At 37.5% G+C, this 22,800-nt stretch overlaps 2 protein-coding genes across 2 annotated transcripts; both read left to right on the top strand.

Annotated features, from left to right (window-relative positions):
• The first annotated feature begins 12,897 nt into the window (after window positions 1–12,897).
• On the top strand, window positions 12,898–18,773 carry LOC103701256 (putative box C/D snoRNA protein SPCC613.07). Its single transcript, XM_008783254.3, has 5 exons — window positions 12,898–13,162; window positions 13,278–13,482; window positions 16,409–16,477; window positions 16,722–16,854; window positions 16,935–18,773. Exons 1-5 carry the CDS (start codon window positions 12,934–12,936, stop codon window positions 17,619–17,621), a joined length of 1,323 nt encoding a protein of 440 aa, XP_008781476.2. The 5' UTR covers window positions 12,898–12,933; the 3' UTR covers window positions 17,622–18,773.
• Window positions 18,774–21,204: 2,431 nt separating this feature from the next.
• Window positions 21,205–22,436, top strand: LOC103701257 (glycine-rich protein 2-like). Its single transcript, XM_008783256.4, has one exon. It carries the CDS (start codon window positions 21,499–21,501, stop codon window positions 22,141–22,143), a length of 645 nt encoding a protein of 214 aa, XP_008781478.2. The 5' UTR covers window positions 21,205–21,498; the 3' UTR covers window positions 22,144–22,436.
• Window positions 22,437–22,800: the final 364 nt, after the last annotated feature.

Genomic DNA, 22,800 nt, shown 5'->3' with positions numbered 1-22,800 from the left:
TATTTTTTATAATTATAGTTTATAATTATATATTTATTAATATATAATGGTTCATCAAACTATATAAGTGATGGGATAGTAAGTCACACTGACTCAACTGTGGAGCTTAATTAGATATAATAATTATTATTTTAAATATAATAATTAATTAAAAATCTTGTGTTTTAGAACTTTTCTAACAAATTCAGCAATATTTAATATTTATAATTGCATAAATTAACAATAAAAAATGATAGATTGGGATCCTGATTCTTAATTTGAGTTTTCATCAAATGACAATCTAAGTTGAAAATAAATCACTATTGGGACGAGAATACAAAACCAAATTACTCAAATTGTTCAAAATTTGGAACAATAAACACGTGTGTTTTTTTTTTCACTTCAGTGCACACTTGATTAAGTAACACAGGTAGAATGCGTGAAAACCTATTTTTTAATAGAAAATTTAAAATCTTTTAGAAATAATTGTAATATATCAAGCTAAGCTGAGCAAAAATTTTATAAAAATTATTTTCTAGTAATATAACAATAAAATTCTCCCCATCTCCTCGTTTCCTTTCATTCTTCTTTTTTTTATCCATTTTTCCACAATAATGTAAAATATAGTATCAACTCTAACCAAAATTTCAGATTTTCGCAATACCCTACCACCAAAAGAAGAAAAAAATACGACGATGATGAAGAACAAAATAAAAGAAAATCATACACTTACAATAGCTTCATCTCTCTTCATGCCACCACCACGTCATCACATCCCATGAAGGTGAATAAATAAAAAGTAGCAAGCAGAGAGAAGACAAAGCTTCCTTAGGTGCGCTAGAGCCGTGTGAGGTGTGGAAGGCCAAGGTCTCGACCCCAGTTTTTGTTTCTGAAATCACTATTCATTGACAATTTGATTACATGCAACTTTATACATGGGATGCGAGGATCCATGCAGACATGTATTTAGCCCCACATCGGTTATTTACCGAAGAAATATTGGATATTTATACAGGATCAAAAATTCAAATAATATCTTCCGACTAGTCATTTTGGATGAAGTCCTGGATTGTTACAAATGGTATCCGTTGTGATTCAAATTTGGCCCGAGGGTGACCACGCTGGTGGAGTCGAAGGAGTCGTCGATGGTTGGAAGGAGAAGACGGAAGCCACCTCCTGCGTGGCGGCCGCGAACTTGCACAAAGCCTCATCGGTGTTTCCGGTAAGGATCCTCCGATGATCAAGTTAGAGTGGGGTAAGGTTGGTCCAACCAAAAGACCCTTAGAAATTACATGACCGAGCTATTTAAAGCCTCGGTGGAGTGGCGTAGGTGGCAGAGGTACTGTCGGCCCTCATCATGAGGGGGCATGGCTCTGAGCCGGATGGCACGCAGCTCAGGCTTGTTGGTGACGTGCGATACAGCCAGTTTTTGAGAACGTTAAGGTGTTGACAGTCACGGCAGGGTATGGCCGGAGTGGTCAAGGTACCGTCTGACTGCTATTGGCCGATTATGGAGACACGATATAGTAGTGTGGTGAAGTACAGCCACGTAAGTGGGTGTAGGCCCGCACATGGGTGCGATCGTTGGCAAGGTTGAGCTCGTTAAGTAGTTGCGTCACGCGTTTGACGAGGTCGGTTTGGCAGGCGCTGAGAGTAGCTCGGTTTCTCGGATTCCGAGATGGTCGGAGCATATTGCTGGGGTTGGTGCCCCGAGCTTGGTGAGGCGGGTCGGCGATTGTCTGGAGGTACTCCGAGCTTGGTCGGGGGAGTCGGCGAATATCTGGAGTTGGTGGAGTCTTCGACGGAGTCCCGAGGACGAGCTGGCCCTGGGCCGAAGTGAAGATTCAGCCGATTATCATTGATGTTTACTAGGCCGAAACTGGACGGTCTTTTAGTTGTGGGCTGGACGGTCCATTTTTTTTCCTATCAGTATCAGAGTAAACTTGGCCTATAATCTATGTGGACTAAGAGACACTGCAACCAGGTTCATAGAGGCTAATTATGAGTCTATCGCGGTATTTGTGATTAAATTTGAATAAATTTAAATATTTAGCCTATACGAGCATCCGTAATCCTGATCCGGAAATTCTGCGGAAGGGAATCGGATTCGGGTACGAAGCAGTGGCCTACGTGCCCACCAAGCCAGCCGCCCCCTCGAGCCTTGCCGTGATGCCCCGTGGGTTCGGACCGCGGGCGGGACTTCGCGCTTTTCCTTTATTTGAAGTCAAAGGTCAAATGCACGCTGCTTGCGGGTTTATCTGGCCCGCGGCTATCTGATGCGGTCCGGCCTTCCAAGTTCTAAGGCTGCCAACGTCGTGGGCCCACCTGTAATCTAACGGTCAAAAATAACGACCGTTATGGCATCGCATCACATCAATTGCCGTACCAAACTGGTACGATACGTGGATGGCGGGAAAAAAGTTCTATACGGTACTATATGCGATCTCATCGAATCTTGCTTCTAAAAATTTAAAATTTAATTATTAATTAAAAAACATAACATAAAATGTATTTTTTTAGGAGAAAAAAAAGAGACTATCCAAGTAGGAGATAATTTACTCCAGCCTATGGATCAGATTCGGCCCTAAGACAGGGTTTACTATTAAATGATTTTCAAGGCAAGACTCAGGGATTAATGTAGAACTTTCAAGAGAGCGATTGCGTCCTATTATGCTCAATCTGGCCAGCCAATTAACCTTGACAAATCCATGGTTCAATTGGTGGCAGAGTATCCTAATTGTTTGGGAGTTAAGACATGTTGATGGATTGGGTCAGTATCTGGGCGTTTCCATCAAGAGAAAGGAGATTAACCATAGGAGATTTGCATGATGCAGTGAATTTTTTTACTTACCATTATATATAATTTAGAGTAAATTATAAAAATCTTCTTGAGGTTTACACATTTATATTCATTGATTTATAAAACCTACATTTAAATTCAGTTAAATTAATAGCATTGCTGAATCTATTTTCTCATATTAAGGTCAAAATTGCCTCTAAATGATTAGTAAATTATAAAAGATCTCCTAAGATTAGGGATAAATTATACTTACTTCCAATAGTTTGAAAATTCTACACTTATTTTCTTGAGGTTTGTTTTTATCTAATACTTTATCCCAAAACTTAACAGAATGTTAGTCAAACCATTAATTTTAATGGACCTAAATACCATATCAGAAAATATTTAAAAAATAATCAAACTAGCTTTAGGTGATATAACTAACATCCATTCAAGGAGGAGAACAGCCGTGAGGTGCCATGAGTCTGAGCTTGATCTTGATGAATTATCAGAAAAGTGCAATATGTCAAGAGAAAAATAATCTATATCTCTCAAGCAAGAGGATGCCTCTAAAATTTTTTGCTGCAGAAATTAACATCAAAAGTTTTCTCACAGAGTTCTCATGCACAGACGAATTTGGATCCTTTAGATGATAGGCTGCCAGAGTTATTACAGCTTCATATATAGATATAGGAATCTTAATTCATAACAATAATGTTAAAAAATCATGTTTACAGTAATAGACAAGTAAAACTAAAAATCAGCTAATAATACATCGGCATCCCTAATTTTAATTATGTGGTGGGCAAGAAAGCGAGAACAAAATCTGATCAGAAAGGACAGATGTTGGTTGGGAAGAATGGTCGTCGGATGTTGGTTGGGAAGGAAGCTTATTGTTGGTCACTCGTCGAAGAGGAACATTCGTGGTGGGGTGGCAAAGTAAGAAAGTACCTCCGCTTAATCTCGAAAAGAAGAAGATTCTTGAAAATGTAATGCTTCGAAAAAGTGAAAGAAGAGACTTATTTTTTTATAGAGGTAATTTTGACCTTTTATAATAAATAAATAATTTTACTAATGATGCCAATTTAAATGGGTGTAAATGTACGTTTTTTCGAAATATTGTCTCAATATATAATAAACATAAATCTCAGAAAAATTTTTGTAAATTTATTTTGGTCATTTTTTTAACTTTTTCTCACATGTCATTTGGATACCATTAAAAATTAACAGTTCGACTAACATTGTTAAGTTATGAATTGAAGTATTGGATAAAAATAAATCTCAGATAATAAACATAATTTATTCTTAATGCCAAAAAAAATTATAATTTATTTTATTTTATTTTTTTAAAAAAAAATCAGATACCAAGATGGCCACGCAACGACTTTTGAAAAGCGCCCGCAATTTGAGCGGCTTATCCTCTAACTCGGCCGAAAGGGCAAAAAAATTAAAAAAGCGACAGCCGTTCCGCTGCGTCCGCACTCATGGAACAGCCACGTGTCGCAGCTGTGAGAGGCTGCAATGGTTGGCTCGGACGCAATTGGCGGTCCTCTTGCATAATTATCTTAGATTCTGTGACGTATCACAAGAAGTTTAAATTAGATATCGGATCCTATTAGGTCAAAATGTTTTTCTGATTAGAAATATTGTTTCATGTTATATCAAAAAAAGTAAAAAAGAAATATTCGTTCATCAAGACAAACCCAACCTTTCTATTGGAATATGACATTCTTAGATACTTTATGATGGTCAAACCAGCGACATAAGATTAGAATCACAATCCAACCCAACAACCTCATCCCACACACACCCCTTCATCACTCTACTCTAAGGGCTCGTTTGGTTCGTGGGAAGCATTTTCTTCCTAAAAATATGATTTCTGAAAAGCAAATTTCTAAAAAGAGCATGTCTGACAAAGTAATTTTGGTATATTTGGTTGATCATGGAAAAGTGACAGATTTCCAGAGTGTTTATGTTTGGTTGACCATTCACTTTTCTGATGTGTAATTCCTATTATATCCTTAATAAAAATTAAGCATTTAATACCTTTTTTAATGTTGAAGGACATTTTTTAAGAGAAAATAAAAATGAAGTGATTTTCGGCTTATGGAAAAGTAACTTTTCCATGTTTTTAATGGGAAAGACTTTTCGATGAAATGTGGAAAACAAACGAATCAAACGAGTCCTAAATGGAGCCTGACCTTTTTGAAGGCTATGTCCTGCTTACTGTCCCTTAAGGAAACCATAGATGCGTGAAGAGGATGAAAAAAAATGGCACCGGATCTTGCTCTGTGCGAGGTTAAAAGGAATACTTGGCTCGTTTTTCTCTTTTTTTTTCTTTTTGTTCTTTGAAGATACAACATCTCCGCTATGGTTTGTTTCATATGTTTAGAAAGAATGAGAGGGTGATTCTAAGACCCTGAAAAGGATAAAAAATTTCTTCTATCTGCTCAACTATAGGTATGCCAGACAACATCAACCCTTGATATCACCAAAGCCGTAAATCAAGTATACCAGTATCGTGGAAAACTTTCCCTTTAACTGTTACTTTGATGGGATAAGAAACTTAGATCCTTAACCATGTCTAATAGCATCCTGTTTTGAAATGCTTGAGCTATTAGCGTTGTAAGAAATTATGCCGTCAAGGCACTCCAAATAACGGACATATTGCAGCAGAAGAACATTAAGGAGACGGGGAGAGAGAGAGAGAGAAGAAAGAGAAAAGGTCCCCGAACATCAGATCCATGCAATAAAGGCAGCATGAGCATTGTGCTGCATTTAGACAAATGTTAATTAACCTGATAACCATCGAAAAAGCTGTAATATTTTTTTTTGAAAGAATTAAATAGAGAAATTGAAGGTGCAAACTAGTTGAGTCGACTAGAGAAATACTCAAGTTTAAAACTCAACTCTAATTCTGTCACGCCCCCGCCTGCGCGGGGCACGTAAGGTATCCAGTGCCCACGTGGGGGCCACATGAGGGGAGAACACGAGGCTCCTCTGCCAAATATTGTCCGGTTCTGGAGCTTCATGCAAACGTCCTTCACCCCTCCTCAGTTTTGTTTTCCTTCCAAAATGCGTCTGCAGAATTTGGATACACTCGCCTCATATGCCTAGGCTCTGGAACGAGTCTTTCCGATATGGGATTATTGGACCTCACATCCTTCCCACCATCGGACAAGAGCTGTCCTCGGCTCTGATACCAAATGTCACGCCTCCGCCTGCACGGAGCACGTGAGGCACCCAGTGCCCACATAAGGGCCACATGAAGGGGGAATACGGGGCTCCTCTGCCAAATATTGTCCGGTTCTGGAGCTTCACGCAAACGTCCTTCACCCCTCTCCAGTTTTGTTTTCCTCCCAAAACGCGTCTACAGAATTTGGATACACCCACCTCATATGCCTAGACTCTGGAACGAGTCTTTCCAATGTGGGATTATTGGACCTCACATCCTTCCCACCATCGGACAAGAGCCGTCCTCGGCTCTGATACCAAATATCACGCCCCCGCCTGCACGGGGCACGTGAGACACCTAGTGCCCACGTGAGGGCCATATGAGGAGGGAACACGGGGCTCCTCTGCCAAATATTGTCCGGTTCTAGAGTTTCACGCACCCCTTCCCGGTTTTGTTTTCCTCCCAAAACGCGTCTGCAGAATTTGGAGACACCCGCCTCATATACCCAAGCTCTGGAACGAGTCTTTCCGATATGAAATTATTGGGCCTCACAGGTTCGATCGAGTATTAATATCTAAGCTTGAACTCAACGTGATAAAAAAAGAAAATAATATTTGGGATCGATTCGACTCGATACGAATATCAACCGGACCATACTCGAGCTCGAATTCAAATCTTGATCGTAATTAAAAAATATAAATAAAATATAATATAATACAATATTAAATTAATAATCTATATATTATAAATAAAATACAATAATTAATATATATATATATATATATATATATATATATATATATATATATATATATATATATATATATATATATATATATATATATATATATATTCAACTAAGGTTATAAGACTCAGGCAGCTTGCAAGCTGTTGGGCTCGTGTGAAAACATGCACGCATGGGTATTCTTTGTTTCTGTTTTTGATGTAATGGGAAGCATATATGAGGCGACCCGCAATCTATGGCTGCTCTTCTTTAAATGCGCATACTGGAGGAGAGTAAAAGGTGGCGTGCTTTGTTTGACGTCGAAAAGATATTCCTTTCCATCCCGAGCCTTGCGCAGAAGTATGTTCGTCATGTCGAATTAGATGCTTTGCACAAGCAATGGTGGAAAAAAGCTACTCTTTTTAGTGGGATGTTGGCTTGTGGTACCAGTTTGATAGGAACCATACATGTAAAAGCTAGGATTCTGCAATGATAGGGTTGCTTTGAATACCTAGAAGATATTCTAAAGATATATATATTTTTTTTTTTGACAAACTAGATAAATCATATCTGATGAGGCCGAGGGTATCCTCCGAACCCCAAAGCTCAGTCTCCACCGAGGTCAGACAGCAGAAGCGATTGCTTCTCCTCAGAGGTATTAATTGTCTGCTTTAGGAAGGTTTCATAGTCTCTTTCCCACGTACGGTTTTGCTCCACAAAAGGTATCTCTGAAGAGAAAGAGATAGTCCTCCTTCATTTAAGGAACAGATCTCTCCGCTATCTAGTCGATGTGGGGCTGAGTTCAGATCTTTTATTCCTACAACAATATCATTCTAGTGTGAATATATTTAAAAAAATAGAAAAAAAATAACGAAAGAGGAGGAGGAAGAGTAGTCACGTAGCTATCCACAAGAAGCTTCCAGAGTGCTGGGTTACATATAAAGCAATCGAGATAGCTACCCTATTAGCTTTATGATAGAAGAGATTCTTTTCATTATATATAACTAGTTAGAACATGGTTTGTTCCAGAGGAGGAGACCATGAGAAGAAGTCTCGGGTAATGAGAGGAAGTCTTAAGTGGAAGAAAAATGCATATATATATATATATATATATATATATATATATATATATATATATATATATATATATATATATATATATATATATATATATATATATATAAGTAATATGGAAAGGAAAAGTGATTGTGATGGATCTCTCCACTAATGGAGAGGATATAAACTGATATGAAGAAGAGCTCGGGACTACTGGTTTTGTGGAGAGTCACCAACCTTGTCATTGAGAGATTAATTCTTTAAGGTCATTTGGCTCGCGAGAAACATTTTTTCTTATAAGAATATAATTTCTGAAAAGCATATTTCTAGAAAGAGGATATTTAGAAAAGTACTTTTGGTATGTTTGATTGACCATAGGAAAGTGACGAATTTCGAGAGTGCTCATATTTGGTTGACCATCTATTTTTCTTGAAAAGTTATTTGTAATTCCTATTATATCCTTAATAAAAATTAGGTGTTCAATGCTTTGGATCAAATAATGATAGCTGGAAAGCTTTTTTGGAAAAAATAAAACATGTTTCGATTTTCGGCTCATAAAAAAGTAACATTTTCATGTTTTTCATAGAAAAGACTTTTTCATGAAACGTGGAAATATGATTCTTCTGTGAATACAACTTTTTCGTTTCTTTCCTTTGAAAACTCCAACCAGGCATCTCTTTACTTTTCCGTTGACCACAATTTTTCCTCTTCTTTTTTCGCGAACCAACCAAGTGCTTAGAGTATGTATCCATAAATTTTTTGGGAGTGTAAAATTCATTGCACCAAGAATGAGGATGCGTTTTGTTTGCTGTTGGTCTACAATTTCAAAGGCATAATAGTATGATACAGAGGAATGTACTTCTATGCTCCATGAAACATATTGCTAAAGAATGGAAAACAAATCTTCGAAGAAGTAAAAATTATGAAGAAATCTTATCATTCAAAGAAATAAAAGTAGAATTGGGTATAACATAAATGCAAGCATTAACCCATTAGAATTAAAATATAGTGTAAATATCTGAGTACTTACAAAAGTAAGTCAAGCTATGCATTTCAAAAAAAGGGGGAATAACAGTCTGATTATAGGTACCATCCATTCAAGACCTTGCCAAAATCATCATGACCCAATGTTGTATAGGCCGTACCAAGCCAATAGCGAATATCAAACTCTTCCCTGCTCCCTCAACCTTCTTTTAATTATGAGAAACATCGATGGAGACCATCACCACCGTTTCATTGAGGTTATAAAATAACCATTCGATTGATTCAGCTGTAGAAGGAGGTGTTTTTCTTTTGTTTAGAAGGTTTAGGAGATTATTTCATTTGCAGTGATTTGATGCAGAAGCCAACATGACTGCAGACTAAACCATCTTTTCGGTAGAAATTTTAGGTGTTTGAGATGATTTATATAGATTTTGGCATGGAACATGCCATTACAAGGCCATTTTGTCTAGATAATGATGACAATTTAGGATCAAATAGGTTAGAAATTGACATGAAAAGTTACGATGATAAACTTGTTGATCCAAATAAAACCTGAAATTTTAATAGGTCATATTTAAGTTTAAAGTCTTGATCTATCGAAATCATTACTTTTCCTAAAAGCTTAACTTCTTCCAAAAGCTTAAGCTTTTAGGAAAAGTAGTAATTTCAATATGGTATCAGAGCATAGGCTCTGAGTTCGAACCCTATCTTTGCACTCTTTAACCTCATTATTAAAAATTTCACATGTTGGGCTCACTCATTAAAGGGAAGTCTGGCCCACATGTGAGGAGAAGTGTAGGAAAATATAAAATATATAAATAAATCTGCCTCATCCTATCAGCTTAAGCTTTTGGGATAAGTGGTAATTTCAACATGATCCACTTCATCTGTTTATACCTATTTAATAATCATGTCGAGGTGGGTTGCTTGTTTTGACATGCTAACCATGGATGACCCTTTACGCATCTCAAATGGGGTTAAAAGATAGGTATAGACCCAACTTAACTCGGCCTAGTTATTAAACAAGTTATGAAGGTTTGCTTAGTTTATCTACTTCTGAAATAAGTCATACAAATTTTGAGCCATTTTAATATAAAAAAGTCAAATATGGGTTGGCAAGTTTTTTCTAATGCCCATGTCTTTGATGCAACCTGAACCTCTCAACCATTGCCAACTTTGGAAATAGCAAACATGCAGTTGCAATGCGCGTTGAATAAGAGAGAGAGAGAGAGAGTAAGTAATAGAGTCCAAATCATTTTTAAAAGTCTAATCAAGTTCAACTTACATGGGAGTTGATATGGTGAAAGAGATGGAGTTGAATCTATGTTGGCTTATGAAATGGTAGGATCATTTGATTGGAAAAGAAGAGAGAGCGGATATAATAGTTAATGGATGTTTTGGTGGGATAATTAGCATAGTTTATAAATTATAAGATAAATAGAAAGGATATTCTAGTATAAAAAATGATTGATGGAATCAGCAAGAATTATTTCTTGATTTTAAAGCTATCATTTTCATATAGATTATTATTTAGATAGACTAGGATAGCCCTCTTCGGTACTTCTAAATCACTAAATTTATTAGAGGCAGGATTAGATCCCAAATTACTTGGTTTACTTATTGCATATTTTACAAATTTGGTAAGCCGACACCTTTATTATAAGTGTATTACAATGCTTGACATTTTTGTATTTTTTTTCCTAATATCTTTTTAATATTATTTGTTCCTACTACTGCATCTCAACTAAAGGTCCAAGAGCATGTAATATTAACCAAATTTATTGCTTTTGTGAGGACCCGTGCGGGCGTGTGTTTAGTCCCACATCGGTTATTCGCTAGGTAGATCTTGGGTACTTATACAGGATCAAGGAACCCAAACAATACCTTCCGGCTAGCTATTTTGGGTGAGGTCCTGGGTTGTTACAAATGGTATCAGAGCGGACCCGGCCTATAACTTATGTGGACTAGGGAACACTGCAGCACGGATCCATTGGGATTGACCACGAACAGATCGTGGTGTTTGTGATTAGATTTGAATGGATTTGAACCCTTAACCTGACGAGGACGTCAAGGCTTGAACGGGGGGAGTATGTGAGGACCCGTGCGGGCGTGTGTTTAGTCCCACATCGGTTATTCGCTGGGTAGATCTTGGGTACTTATGCAGGATCAAGAAACCCAAACAATACCTTCCGGCTAGTCATTTTGGATGAGGTCCTGGGTTGTTACAGCTTTCATGTTTATAAAAATTAATATTGTCCTCTTATTTTTTAGTACCATCAATCAAAATCTAATAAGAGGAACATCTATGCAAAAGTAGAATGATGTAAAGAGCATATATGCAAATAATAATTTGTAAAAAGTAAATATGCAATAAAGTCATATTTGTAAAGGTAATATGCAAAAAAAGAAAAAATCTTTCTTTTCTGTTATCCAAAAAGAATGTTAATTTACCTTATCGACATTTACACTATATATACAAATATCAATAAATTTCTTTTTAGAAGTGATTTGAACCCTTCCAATAAAATAAATCCCAAGTCACCTGACAAAGCATATCTAATGGGAGCTAATACTTAGCCCAAAAGTGTACATGAGATGGAAACAAGGATTAGATTTGGTTATTTATTGTTGTGACGATTAGATTTAAAATAATTCATCATGTTTGGCTACTTCTTTTTGAGAGAACACGTTTGTCCAAATTTGGTGACTCATCTCCTTTTCAATTACTTGCTTGTTCCAACTAAAATTAATTACAAAGATTTCTCTTTTCACAAACATAGAAGCAAGCTACTTTGCTTGCGTTGCATTCATTAAATAGTAGCTTCCACTTCTTCCCTGCTTGTTTAAATTGACGTGAATGAGACATCCTATTCAGTCTTATTAGATATATCATATAAAAATAATTCATCGCTCATGTCTCTAGCTATCTAGATAAATCTAATAAAATTTAACAAATCTCCTAGTTTATAAAGGGCTCCTGTTATAGCTTTTACTTAAGCCTTTCCTTATCGCTCGAACACTCTTGCTCGCTTAATTCAATCTTGAGCATATCCATCTCTTCAAAACCATCACAAAATACTATTAACTTTTAGTCAAATGCTCCCAATTTCTTAAGCAATCTAACTAGTAATATCTTGTCTACTTTTGAAAGTAACATGTTTATAATTTAACCTGTTATTTTTTTCATTATATTCCCACTTGTTGCTTTTAAGTGATAATGATGCTGTCAATTATTTTAGATAGTGCAAGTAATCAATCATGATTTATAAACACCTTTTAGGAGATAGATTTATTTGATTTTTCATTTTTGTTCTGGTGATTGTAGACAAAACAAGGTATCTTGTCATTGAACATACCTTCTAGGAGATAGAATTAGTTGATTACCCTTTTTTTTGATGTTTGTTGAGAAATATAATATCTATGTAACAAACATATCCCTTTGTCATTTGATTATCTGATGCTAGCAAAATAAGGATGGCAGTCTACTATAATGAGTCAAATCACTCCTAGATCATTTAATCTTTTTTATTAGCATTCTTGTGTACTTGGAATTTGAATTTTCTACAATTCAAGTTTTATGAAACTTTTTATGATTATAAAAAACCTACTGATTAACAGGTGACATATGTTAATCTTTTACACCATCCTTCTCAATACTAACCTGATTACCGTCATTTTTAGGACACAAATCTTGCCCACCTGTTTGTATAACGACATTCACGAGATCACGTACTGCTTTTCACAATATTTTCAAACTTTTGACATAAACATACATTTGCACGTACATTTTTGCTAGTTTATAAAAATAGAATGTTGGCTCATACATGCGACGGATGCTACGAGAGTTCCGGGCCATCCAGGTCAAGCATGTCCTTCGGGAGGTGAACCAAGCTGTTGATTGAGTCGTCTCCTTCGCTGCTTAGCATTTCGGAGAGTTTCCGTGGACCCAGCAGTCATTAGTTCCTATTGCTTTCTGTAGTCTTTTTGATAGTGATGTAATTGGCTATGCTTATGTGAGAGCAATTTGCGCAGCCGACCCACCAAAAAAAAAATTTATTTTGTTTATTTTTGGATATTTATGTTTAACATGCATTTAACAATGGGCCTGACATTTGTATTGAGATTGTGGGCCGGATAAGCCCATATTCGATGGAGACAGCATAAAACCCAAAACCCTACGAACACCAAGGGTATTCCAACCCGAAGCTTCTCTCCTCTCCTGCCGCCTTCTCCGCCATGGCCGAACCCGAGGCCCTTCCGAACCCAGATCCTAAGACCAAGAAGCCAGCTCTCTGCGAGGAGTGCGGCTCCAATCCATGGAAGTACCGCTGCCCGGGCTGCTCCCTCCGCACCTGCAGCCTCCCCTGCGTCAAATCCCACAAGCAGCGCACCAGTTGCACCGGCAAGAGGAATCGGACCGAGTTCGTCCCCCTCTCCCAGTTCGACGACGATCGCCTCATCTCCGGTAGGCCTCTCTTCCCTCTTCCTAGCTCTCTTTATCGATCTTTATTGCCTGTTCGATCGTTCCTTAAGTCGCTGGTTGGATTTCTTGCCGACTTGTTTGATTTGGGTGGGTAAAGATTACAACTTTTTGGAGGAAACGAAGAGGGTGGCGGACTCGGCCCGTCGGATGCTCGCCGAGTTCCGGGAGGGGTTCAGGTTTAATAAGATGCCGGTGAGGCTCCGGCTGCTCCGGAATGCGGCCTACCGTCGGAGGATTCGGCTTCTGATTCTCCCGCCTGGCATGTCGAAGAGGGAGAAGAACCAGTCGAGATACGATCAGAGGTTCGTTTGTCTTTATATTCTAGATTTTCTTTTTTGCTGTTTTTTTATTGATTTTGGAATTATTGATTCTAAAGAGTTAAGATTATTAGATTGATAACAGTTTTAAATTTGATACGGTTTGATATGAATTGTTGATCTGTTAACTAGTGCAGGGGGCCATGCCATACGTGTTGGATTTTTTTTAAAAACTAAAACATCTTTTCTGGAGAAAACTTGTAAGCTACTTATATATAACTTGTATATGCTTTTTATATTTTTATTATATAAGTTTTATTCCGTCATATGTAACTTATAGATTATGGCAGGACCATGCAGTTCTTGCACAGAAGCTTAAAATTTTTAATGAATGAATTTTTTCCCCTTTCAAGAGAGCACTCAAACCCACCAAAACCAACTTATTGAGTTTGGTTTTACTGGTAAGTAATTATGTGCAAATGCGATCAATAGTTATATTGTTCGTAAGTTATAAAAATTTGAAATGTATAATACTGAATTGGTGTGGGACGCAATTTTATTATATTGGTCCATTAACAGTTAACAGAAGGAGAAATCATGGTCGAAGTTATCATAACTGGAAGTTCAAATTCATAACTTCCTGGCATTTCTTATTCAGTGGAAGAGGTAGCATTGTCAGTACTGCAGAAAAAAAGGGAAAAAATCAAATTTGCTATTTATTAATTATCTCCAAGGTTCATTGTAATGGTGTGTATCGCTCTGTACTAGAACATACCGTACTACACCGATACTAAACTGAGACATTATACAATTGAACTTTTACCTACTTCTTGAATGTGTTTTGCTTTCCTAAACCTTAGGGAAAATTCATTTAGTTCATACTCCTTTAACCAGTTTCAATGTTAATTTTTGGGGCTACCTGGAGGACCCAAATTAACTTCCAGTTTTAGTGATTAGAGTCATTATAACTATTCATCTTTGCATGAGGATCAATCATCATAGAGCAGCAGATGAGATAAGAATATAATAAAACTCTTGCTTTACCAACAATAAACATCTTAATAACAAGCATTACTACAATTTTTTTTGTATTATGCAGAAAACTAAGAGTAGGTAAAATAGTAATAAAGCATACTCGAAATTCTGAAGGACAAAGAATAAGTAGATGTTTTCCTTGCTAATTTCCTTTGTTATCTTGTTTGGAAACTTCTTATTGGGATGAAACAATTGAATCATGTTATAGCTTCCTATATGTATCTGGTGTTATAGCAAATAGTTGAATTTTTCTTTTTATAAGATCAAAAGAAGATGAAAAGACAACATTATCAAACTTGGGATGAAGAAGACCACAGCGTAGCAAAGCTCAACTTCAAAGATAGAAAAGGTTTCCCTAATTAATTTCCTGTACCACTTTAATTGGCACCCCTCAATGAGTTGTACCAAAAAAAATAGCTGATGGATATATAGTTGAGCTAAAGGCTCTTCCTTTGTTGGATTGGTGTTGGATTTGACACATAGAAGTCCTATTTTGCGGAGGATTTGGGGGCAAAAAGGGAGAAGTGGTAAGGAGGGGGGGGGGGTGCGCGCATGAGAGAGAGAGACAATAAGGGGTTTTACGTTAAGGTTCAATAGCCAGGCAGCCGGTTGGTGGTTGACCATCTATTAGTCCTGCTTGCTAGCATCAGATGAGGCTTACTTCGATGCTAGGCATGGAGGGGAACCCATCTAATTGCTGTCCCCTTCCCCTGTTCTTTTTGGGAAAGGAAAAGGATGTTAAGCTAGGCTGGGTTAATGGGTGGGTTGGGTCTAAGTTTTGAAACCGATCCAATCTGAATTTTAAGTAGAATTCGTTTCTTATAGTTTCGATGGCCATGATTTTTTTTTTTCATTTTAATTCAATGGATCAGATTGTCTTTGGACAAAATTATTGGTACTTATATATATATATATATATATATATATATATATATATATTATAGATCTATTTAGTTCGGATGACATCGATGTCTTGTTTCTCAATGGAGAACTGTAGGTGGAGCTGATGCAATTCTTTGTTGAGGACAAAAATTGTCAGGGTCCTTGCTTTCAATCAATAGGTAATAGAACTGTCACCACTGTCCTATATGAATCTTATGCTCCAGTTTTTAACAAATATGGTCACATGATGATTAAGAAAATAGAGGAACATGCTAATTTATGGTATTGCTGAGACTGCGTATCCAATCATTTCAAATTAAAAAGAGATTAGTTTTCGTTTCTTTTCCTCCTATGGTCCTTTTGTGTTATGAGCATGTTAACCAGTATCATCAGGATTGGTGTTAAAATGCCATATTTATGCCTGCAATGCCAATGCTTGGCTGCCAAAAGACGTCTCCTCCCTCATTATATTGAGAACAATTGTAAATTCTTTTGCATATTTGATGAGTAAATATATTTGCAGCTTATCTGCTTTGTGTTGCTGTTATTTATATTGAATTACCCCCCCTTACAATGATACTTTTTTAGCTACTAATCTCTACCATAACATCTATTAAATATTCATCTATTAAATATTTATGCAGCATCTTTACCTTTTTTTTCATTGTTTACAACATTCACAATGCTTGCCTTTCAATATGCTGCATGAAAGGTATAACAAAACATGACATTTTAAATAATCACGTCACGAATGATACTTGAATGAGTGGTTTCCATGCCTCTTTTTTACAGGCATATTGATATTTATGTTATGACAGAAGCCTATATTGATATTTGGGTTCTCTACAGCTGGCCACTGCAGGATATACAAAAAGTTTCTGATAGTAACTTCTTCAGAGCATTTTTGTTCATTCTTGTTTTGTATTATCCTTGTTTATCCTCCCTTTAAAATGCAATCAATAAATTAATATGCATTTTATGTTAGCAATTGTTCTCTTGACTATCTTGTATTTGGTTGAGCTTTATATTTATTACGTCATATACTCTTGTCCAGGAAAAATTGTATCTCTTGGACACTTGAGTGGAGGTTTCACTTGACAGATATCATCCTAATTGACCACAGGTGAGTTTAAAACATGCAGCCACCTTCTTTGGTTAATATATGCCAAATCCTCTCAAAGCCTGTCAAATAAGGATTTATTATCAAAGAACCCTACTTTGTTCTGCTATGCATCCTAGGAATCTCTAGACATTCTTTGGTGGCATGATATGTTTGGACTGTGACAGTGTGACTACTGTGTCTTGTGTGCTTTAACCATCAATTTGAAAGAAGCTATGCAAACTTGATTACAATTTCATTCTTCCAGCGTTGGTGAAAATGTGAGTTTGTCTTCTGTCATCGAGAAACATCTAGCACCTAGTCCATGGAACAATCAGTTGAGGCCATTTTGCAATGTACACTTGGATGATTTGAAGTTTTTCCTTCGGAAGAATGCTAAGGTATTATATGTTTAATTGTCACAAATTCTCACATCTTAAGCTTGAATAATATTTGAGGGCAAGATTTTTGATCCTTGCAGGGAATCAAGTCACCATTTCGTCAGTTGAACATAAAGGCTCCTGTAGGCCTGCAACTGAAGGATTCTATTATCGTAGAGTATCCTGTGATATATGTTTTTCTTCCTTCACACTGCTACAACTTTGAAGTCGAGAAGGACATGAGGTCATTTAGTAAGAATGAGAAACCTCTTGATTCTCCTGGCAGCAACCAAATCCCAAAGGGTACTTTATTTAGAGAGGAGGAAATAGAAGAAGGTGAGATGCTTTCAGACACTAAGGTTGTGGATCTGAGGGATCACAAAATTTTAGAGCCTTGTAATAATACTCAAATTCCTAAGAATGTGACTATATCTGAGAAAGAAGTCATTTGCCCCAGTAGGCAGATGTCAGGTGCAGTTGCTGAAGATTTAAAACCTATTTCTAGCGGTAAGTGTGGAGCAAATGTGGAGGAAAGTAATAGACATTCCAGTAGTGGTGCAAATCTGAAGAATTTTCCTGAGGAGGAAATATTTGACTTTCAGCAGGAAATGAAAGATGCTTATTCAGACCTTATTGGGGAAATAAATCCTGATGATTTTCTGTGCTTGGACGGTGGGTACGGTGAAGAAGATGAATCAGAAGAAAGAAGGAAGAATCCCCTGGGTTCTGGTGGAGAACTATTTATGGAAGAGGCATTAGAAGAAGGGGAGATCCCAACTCCCAATTAACTGAAGATACACAATTATATTCTAGAGCAAGAAGCAACATCATAATTCTGAATTAGGACTGCTATTGAAGCAATTGTATCTTTTGAAATCAGCTCATTTTGGTTTGAACTTTCTTCTGCTAGCACTAATAACTGCAATAGCAACCTCTGGATTCTGGATATGACTGCAGCTTCTGTTTTAAGGAACATAAAGTGAATTAACATGGTTATGACAAATAGAGATCCAATACTTGATGCAGATCACAATTTAGCACATCAATGTGTGTTATCCATATTCACCAGCAGGACAGTCACACTCTGAATCAAAATGGCGGTGGTCATTCATCTGTAGCTTGCAGTTTGTTTATTATCTGGCACTTATAGGGGCGTAGTTGTGGTTCAGTTGCTTCTTGTTTGATACTTCCAGCCTTCGCATGACAACTCTGAGATTGCTTTCCTGTCAGCAATTTCGCTGCTGTGTCTCTGCTAGGGAGTTTGAGGTTTGGTGAGAACCATCCGCTTACTTCATGGCATATTGTGACGAAGTATTCTGAGAAATATATTTATCTTAATGTTGATATAGATACAGCTTTACTATTGCATTTTTTTTATCGGTTACTTCAGTTCTGTTAATTTTTTCACTACAATTTCTAAGATGGCTTTTTATAGCTTCATCAATGGGCCATAGGCAAGATGAAGTATTCTTTGGGGGGTTCCTTAATGTGCAGATGGAAAAGTTGGTGATGCATCCACATAATACAATGCTCCAGTTCATCTGGCTACAGTTGTCGGACATCAGTTGAGCAAATAAGAGACTATTTCCCCCTTTTTTTTTGATATAATGCTCCAGAGTCCACTGTGATTGTCCCTCTACCACTCGGAAGGCATCTTCTACATGTTTTCTAATGGTTTAACAGATTCCATCTGATGGTTATCAATCTATTTCACATCCTCTCTTCAGAATATATGCGTCGATCCATCCAGGAAGCCACGACAATTGGCATCTCTTGCAGTTAAAAGCTTGTAATTCTCTTCAAAAAAATAAAGGGGATACTTCTCTCTTCACTTGAGAACTAGGAGTTTGATATGTTATTTCTCTATAACTTCTTTTTAGCTCTCTCACTTGTTTTTTAACAACCTAATGAAAACGGCAGAATAGAGTTTTTGGATTTTACGAGTTACTGAAGGAAATCATTAGATCTGCTATTTTGGCATGTCAATAATGTATTTTATTCCCCTGAAATATATTGGGGACAGGATGCATATTAACATTCTCTCTTCTTTCCCCTAGTTATAATGATGGGTATTAACTTACAAGCCATCTCATTTTCAATGTACATTTATCAGGTAGAGTACAAGTAGGATCATCATTAAACTTTGTTAATTTATATTTCATCGGCGAGAACACAAAAAATCTGTTTGTATTACTGCAACTCTGTAATTTGGTGTTATCTCTCGGACATCTCAACTTAAATTTTTAATTCTCTTGATTGCATGTTTGATTGGCCGTGTTGTAATTTACTGATTTATTTACTATTTGGGCATCTTTATTCTGTTGATAACATGACCAGTATATAATGCATCATCACATCTATTTTGTCATTTTATCAATTTGGCTGCTGCAACCTGAACCTCCAATTCAAATGCAGCAAGATCTCAAGTTTTTGGAGTTCCACATTTGCTTATTCCTATGGAAGAACAATTCATGTAGAGAATTATGCTGTTAAACACATCGAACTTATCCACAAGCATGATCGATTCATAGCCACTACTTTCATTTGAGCATCGGCATCCATCAGTATCTTCCTATCCGTTGCAGCTGTATATGAAAAAAGATCATGATGTTAGTGGATTATGTTTTTGAGAGAAGATTATGATAATGGATGATTGTGGGGACAAAAATGCTCCTTGCCATAAAAATATATTTTTGTATTGGTCCGTCATTGGAGAACTTTGATGATGCAATTGTAGTTCCACACAAGAGTTTAAAGAAACATACAGTATTTGTGCTGTTTTTACTTGCACTGCAGACATGGCCTATCTCAGGTCCCATGCTCTTGTGAAGTAGAAAAATTGCAGTACTTCAAGCCACAAATTTTACCAGCCTTACAAGCTCCAAGTTACTTATCCACCCACAGGAGTACTTGCTTCTTTTGCCTCCATCCACTAAAAAGATTCGATCTAAAAGGTTGTGAATGCGAAAGAGCTGAATCCAGATCCGAAGAACTCATTTTAACTTCTGCGCTCACCTTCCGTTCCATTCGCATGCAAACTACTTCACGTTGCATGCATCTATTTTGGTACTCAACCAAGGGGTTTAGGTTTAGAATCTCTTTCTTTTTTTGTTGAAACGGTTGATTCATACAGCTCTAGTATAGATATATCCAATATGGTCAGAAAATAACAAGTTCTAGAGAGCTTTAGGCAACTCCTCTTTTCCAACCCATAGGGTGCCTCTAAAGTGATTGGCTATATATAAAGCTACTCAGTCTGTGGCTCCGTTTATCTTTCGTCTGGTCATTTTGGGTGAGGTCTTGGTTGTTACAAATGGTATCAAAGCAGACTTGCTCCATAACCTATGTGGACTAAAGTATATTACAGCACGAATTCATTGGAGCTGACCACGGATCGATTGTGATGCTTATAATTAGATTTAGAGTCTCTCACTAACTAGTAGGTGTGTAAATTATATGAACAGATTATTCCGATATATAAAATATAAATTCCATCGGCTTTTGCTACTATGACTTTTCCCAACCATGATGAGATATATGCTAATGTCCATAGCTAGATTCAAATGATCAAAATAATATGATATCACTCTGTAATCAACATCACAAAACTTTAATGTGAGAGCAATATTAAGTTATCTTCACCAATAACCCTTATAAACTTTATATCATTTTCAATGAGGGAGCTTAACAGCATAACCTTTTTCATCATCAAGCTCTTTCTTTTTGGTCCACGTCGAAAAGAGATGAATTAACTGGTTGAAATCTAAAGGAATCACTAGCCCGTATCTCCTAGAATGACGATGATACTGCCTCAAGCTTTCTCGAACGACCGACCAAATTGTTCTGTTATCTCATATTTGATCTCCATTTGCGAACGCTGCTTTCTCGGATGGTATCACCGGCTGAGAGCGTAAGAATTCGATTCCAAAGCAGAGGGCCAAGAATTTGATCCCAGATTGAATCAATTCCTGAATAAAAAAAAAAAGTCCTCTCCAAATCTTAAAGACAAAATAATAAATAAATAAATTATTTTTGCTATTCTATCTATCTTCTATTCTTATTTTTGTACTTAAGCCATCGTTAAAAAAAATTAACAATTTCAAAATAAAATGACTAAAATATTTTTAATATATAGATATGTAAAATAAATTATAATATAGTTATTCCATTTTATTTTTAATTAAAATAAATATAATTTTATTAAAGGTGTTAGAAGAATTATTTTATTATGAGTATTTAGTTTTTACAATAAATCTAAATTTTTAAAATATATTCACATAAATTTGAATTTTTTAGGCGAATATTTATGAAAAAAAACTAAATAAATATGGGCATTGGAAATGTGTCCTCGTTGCTCATAATTACGCGCACCGAATCGCATGCTCCAAACGCAAAGTTGGCAGCGATAGGTGTAGAAGTTGGGAAGCGTGAAGGGAGATCAGAATCTTTTCGATTTTTATTCTGCGGAGGGCATCCCACTTACTGATTCGTTCCTTAATCCATAAGGCCCGATCCCAACCGTCCAATCTTTCAATCCTAAAGCAGAGATCGCTTCCGCCGTGCCAAATCTGAGCGCAACCGGGGAGAAAGAGGGGAGAGAGGGAGGAGGAGGTCGGAGTTCGGAAGTCGTCTTCCCGGGCTAGGGTTGGGGTTTTGGGGGCGGGAATGGCGCAGGTGAGGCGGCAGACGGGGACGGTGAAGTGGTTCAGCGGGATGAAGGGCTTCGGCTTCATCTCCCCGGACGCTGGCGGCGAAGACCTCTTCGTGCACCAGACCTCGATCCACTCCGACGGATTTCGCGCCCTCGCAGAGGGCGATGCCGTCGAGTTCGCCATCCAGCGCGACGACGACGGCCGATCCAAGGCCGTCGACGTCACCGGCCCCAACGGATCCGCTATTTCTTCTTCTGCCGGCGGTGGAGGGAGGGGATACTCCGGCGGCAGAGGTAAGGGAAGCGGCGGATATGGAAGTGCTTATGCTGGAGGTTACGGCAGCAGCGGTGGCGGTACATACGGCAGAGGGTGGAGGAGTGGGGGGAGAGGCGGGAAGATGGGTGCCGGAGCTGGAGGCGGAGGGTATGGCAGTGGTGGTTATGGTGGTGGTGGGCCGTGCTATAACTGTGGAAGGACTGGACACTTGGCGAGGGACTGTAACCAGGGAGGAGGAGGGGGAGGCGGTGGCTATGGCGGCGGCTATGGTGGCGGCGGCGGCGGAGGCGGAGGGAGGTACGGTGGCTATGGCGGTATCGGCGGTTGCTACAACTGTGGAGATCACGGTCATTTTGCCAGGGAGTGTCCTCACGGCGCCTGAAGTAATAGTATTGGGACTAATGGGTGCTTCTTCTAAATGATAACATCGTGGACTTGATCTTGTTTTCCTTTTTTGTGCGTTTTTGATCTTGTGGGTATTTGTTATATCCTGTCAATTTGAATGAAGGCTTCGTCTACTTTTCTTGATTCAAGGTTTACTAAGAATCTTATTTGCCCACTTATCACATCATGGAACACAAAGTGACTAGGTGTTTGATTTACAAAAAATGTGACATTTGTTGTGTTTATGACTAATGGAAATTAATATTTGGTGGCAATTGTGGTGCCATGGAAGATTATCGCTTTGATGGTACAACTTGCTTGTGATACACAACAGTAGATGAAAGTATGTACTGTAGTATTTATACTTCATTTGTGACTGTATTCTTGTACTAGGATTGGCTGTTAATAACTATAGATGTTTGGCATCTGTTGTTATCCCTGATATATTTAATATCGTCACTGCTCTATGATGTATTGCAATGAAATGAAACTAGGATTGGTGGGCTCACTTTTGATATTTTCGGGTTAGCAAAAAACTGTTTTGTTTTCACGGATTCATTGGCTCAAAACCAAGGTCACAAAATGGCTTTCAGGGATGAAGAGGAAATACTTTTCAGTCCTTAAGGACTGGCTTGTCTTTATATATGTATTTCCT

This window comes from Phoenix dactylifera, chromosome 14, assembly GCF_009389715.1.
Source record: "Phoenix dactylifera cultivar Barhee BC4 chromosome 14, palm_55x_up_171113_PBpolish2nd_filt_p, whole genome shotgun sequence".
NCBI lineage: Eukaryota > Viridiplantae > Streptophyta > Magnoliopsida > Arecales > Arecaceae > Phoenix > Phoenix dactylifera.
Note: the sequence above shows the minus strand (reverse complement) of the source record. Positions and strands in the feature narration are given on the sequence as shown.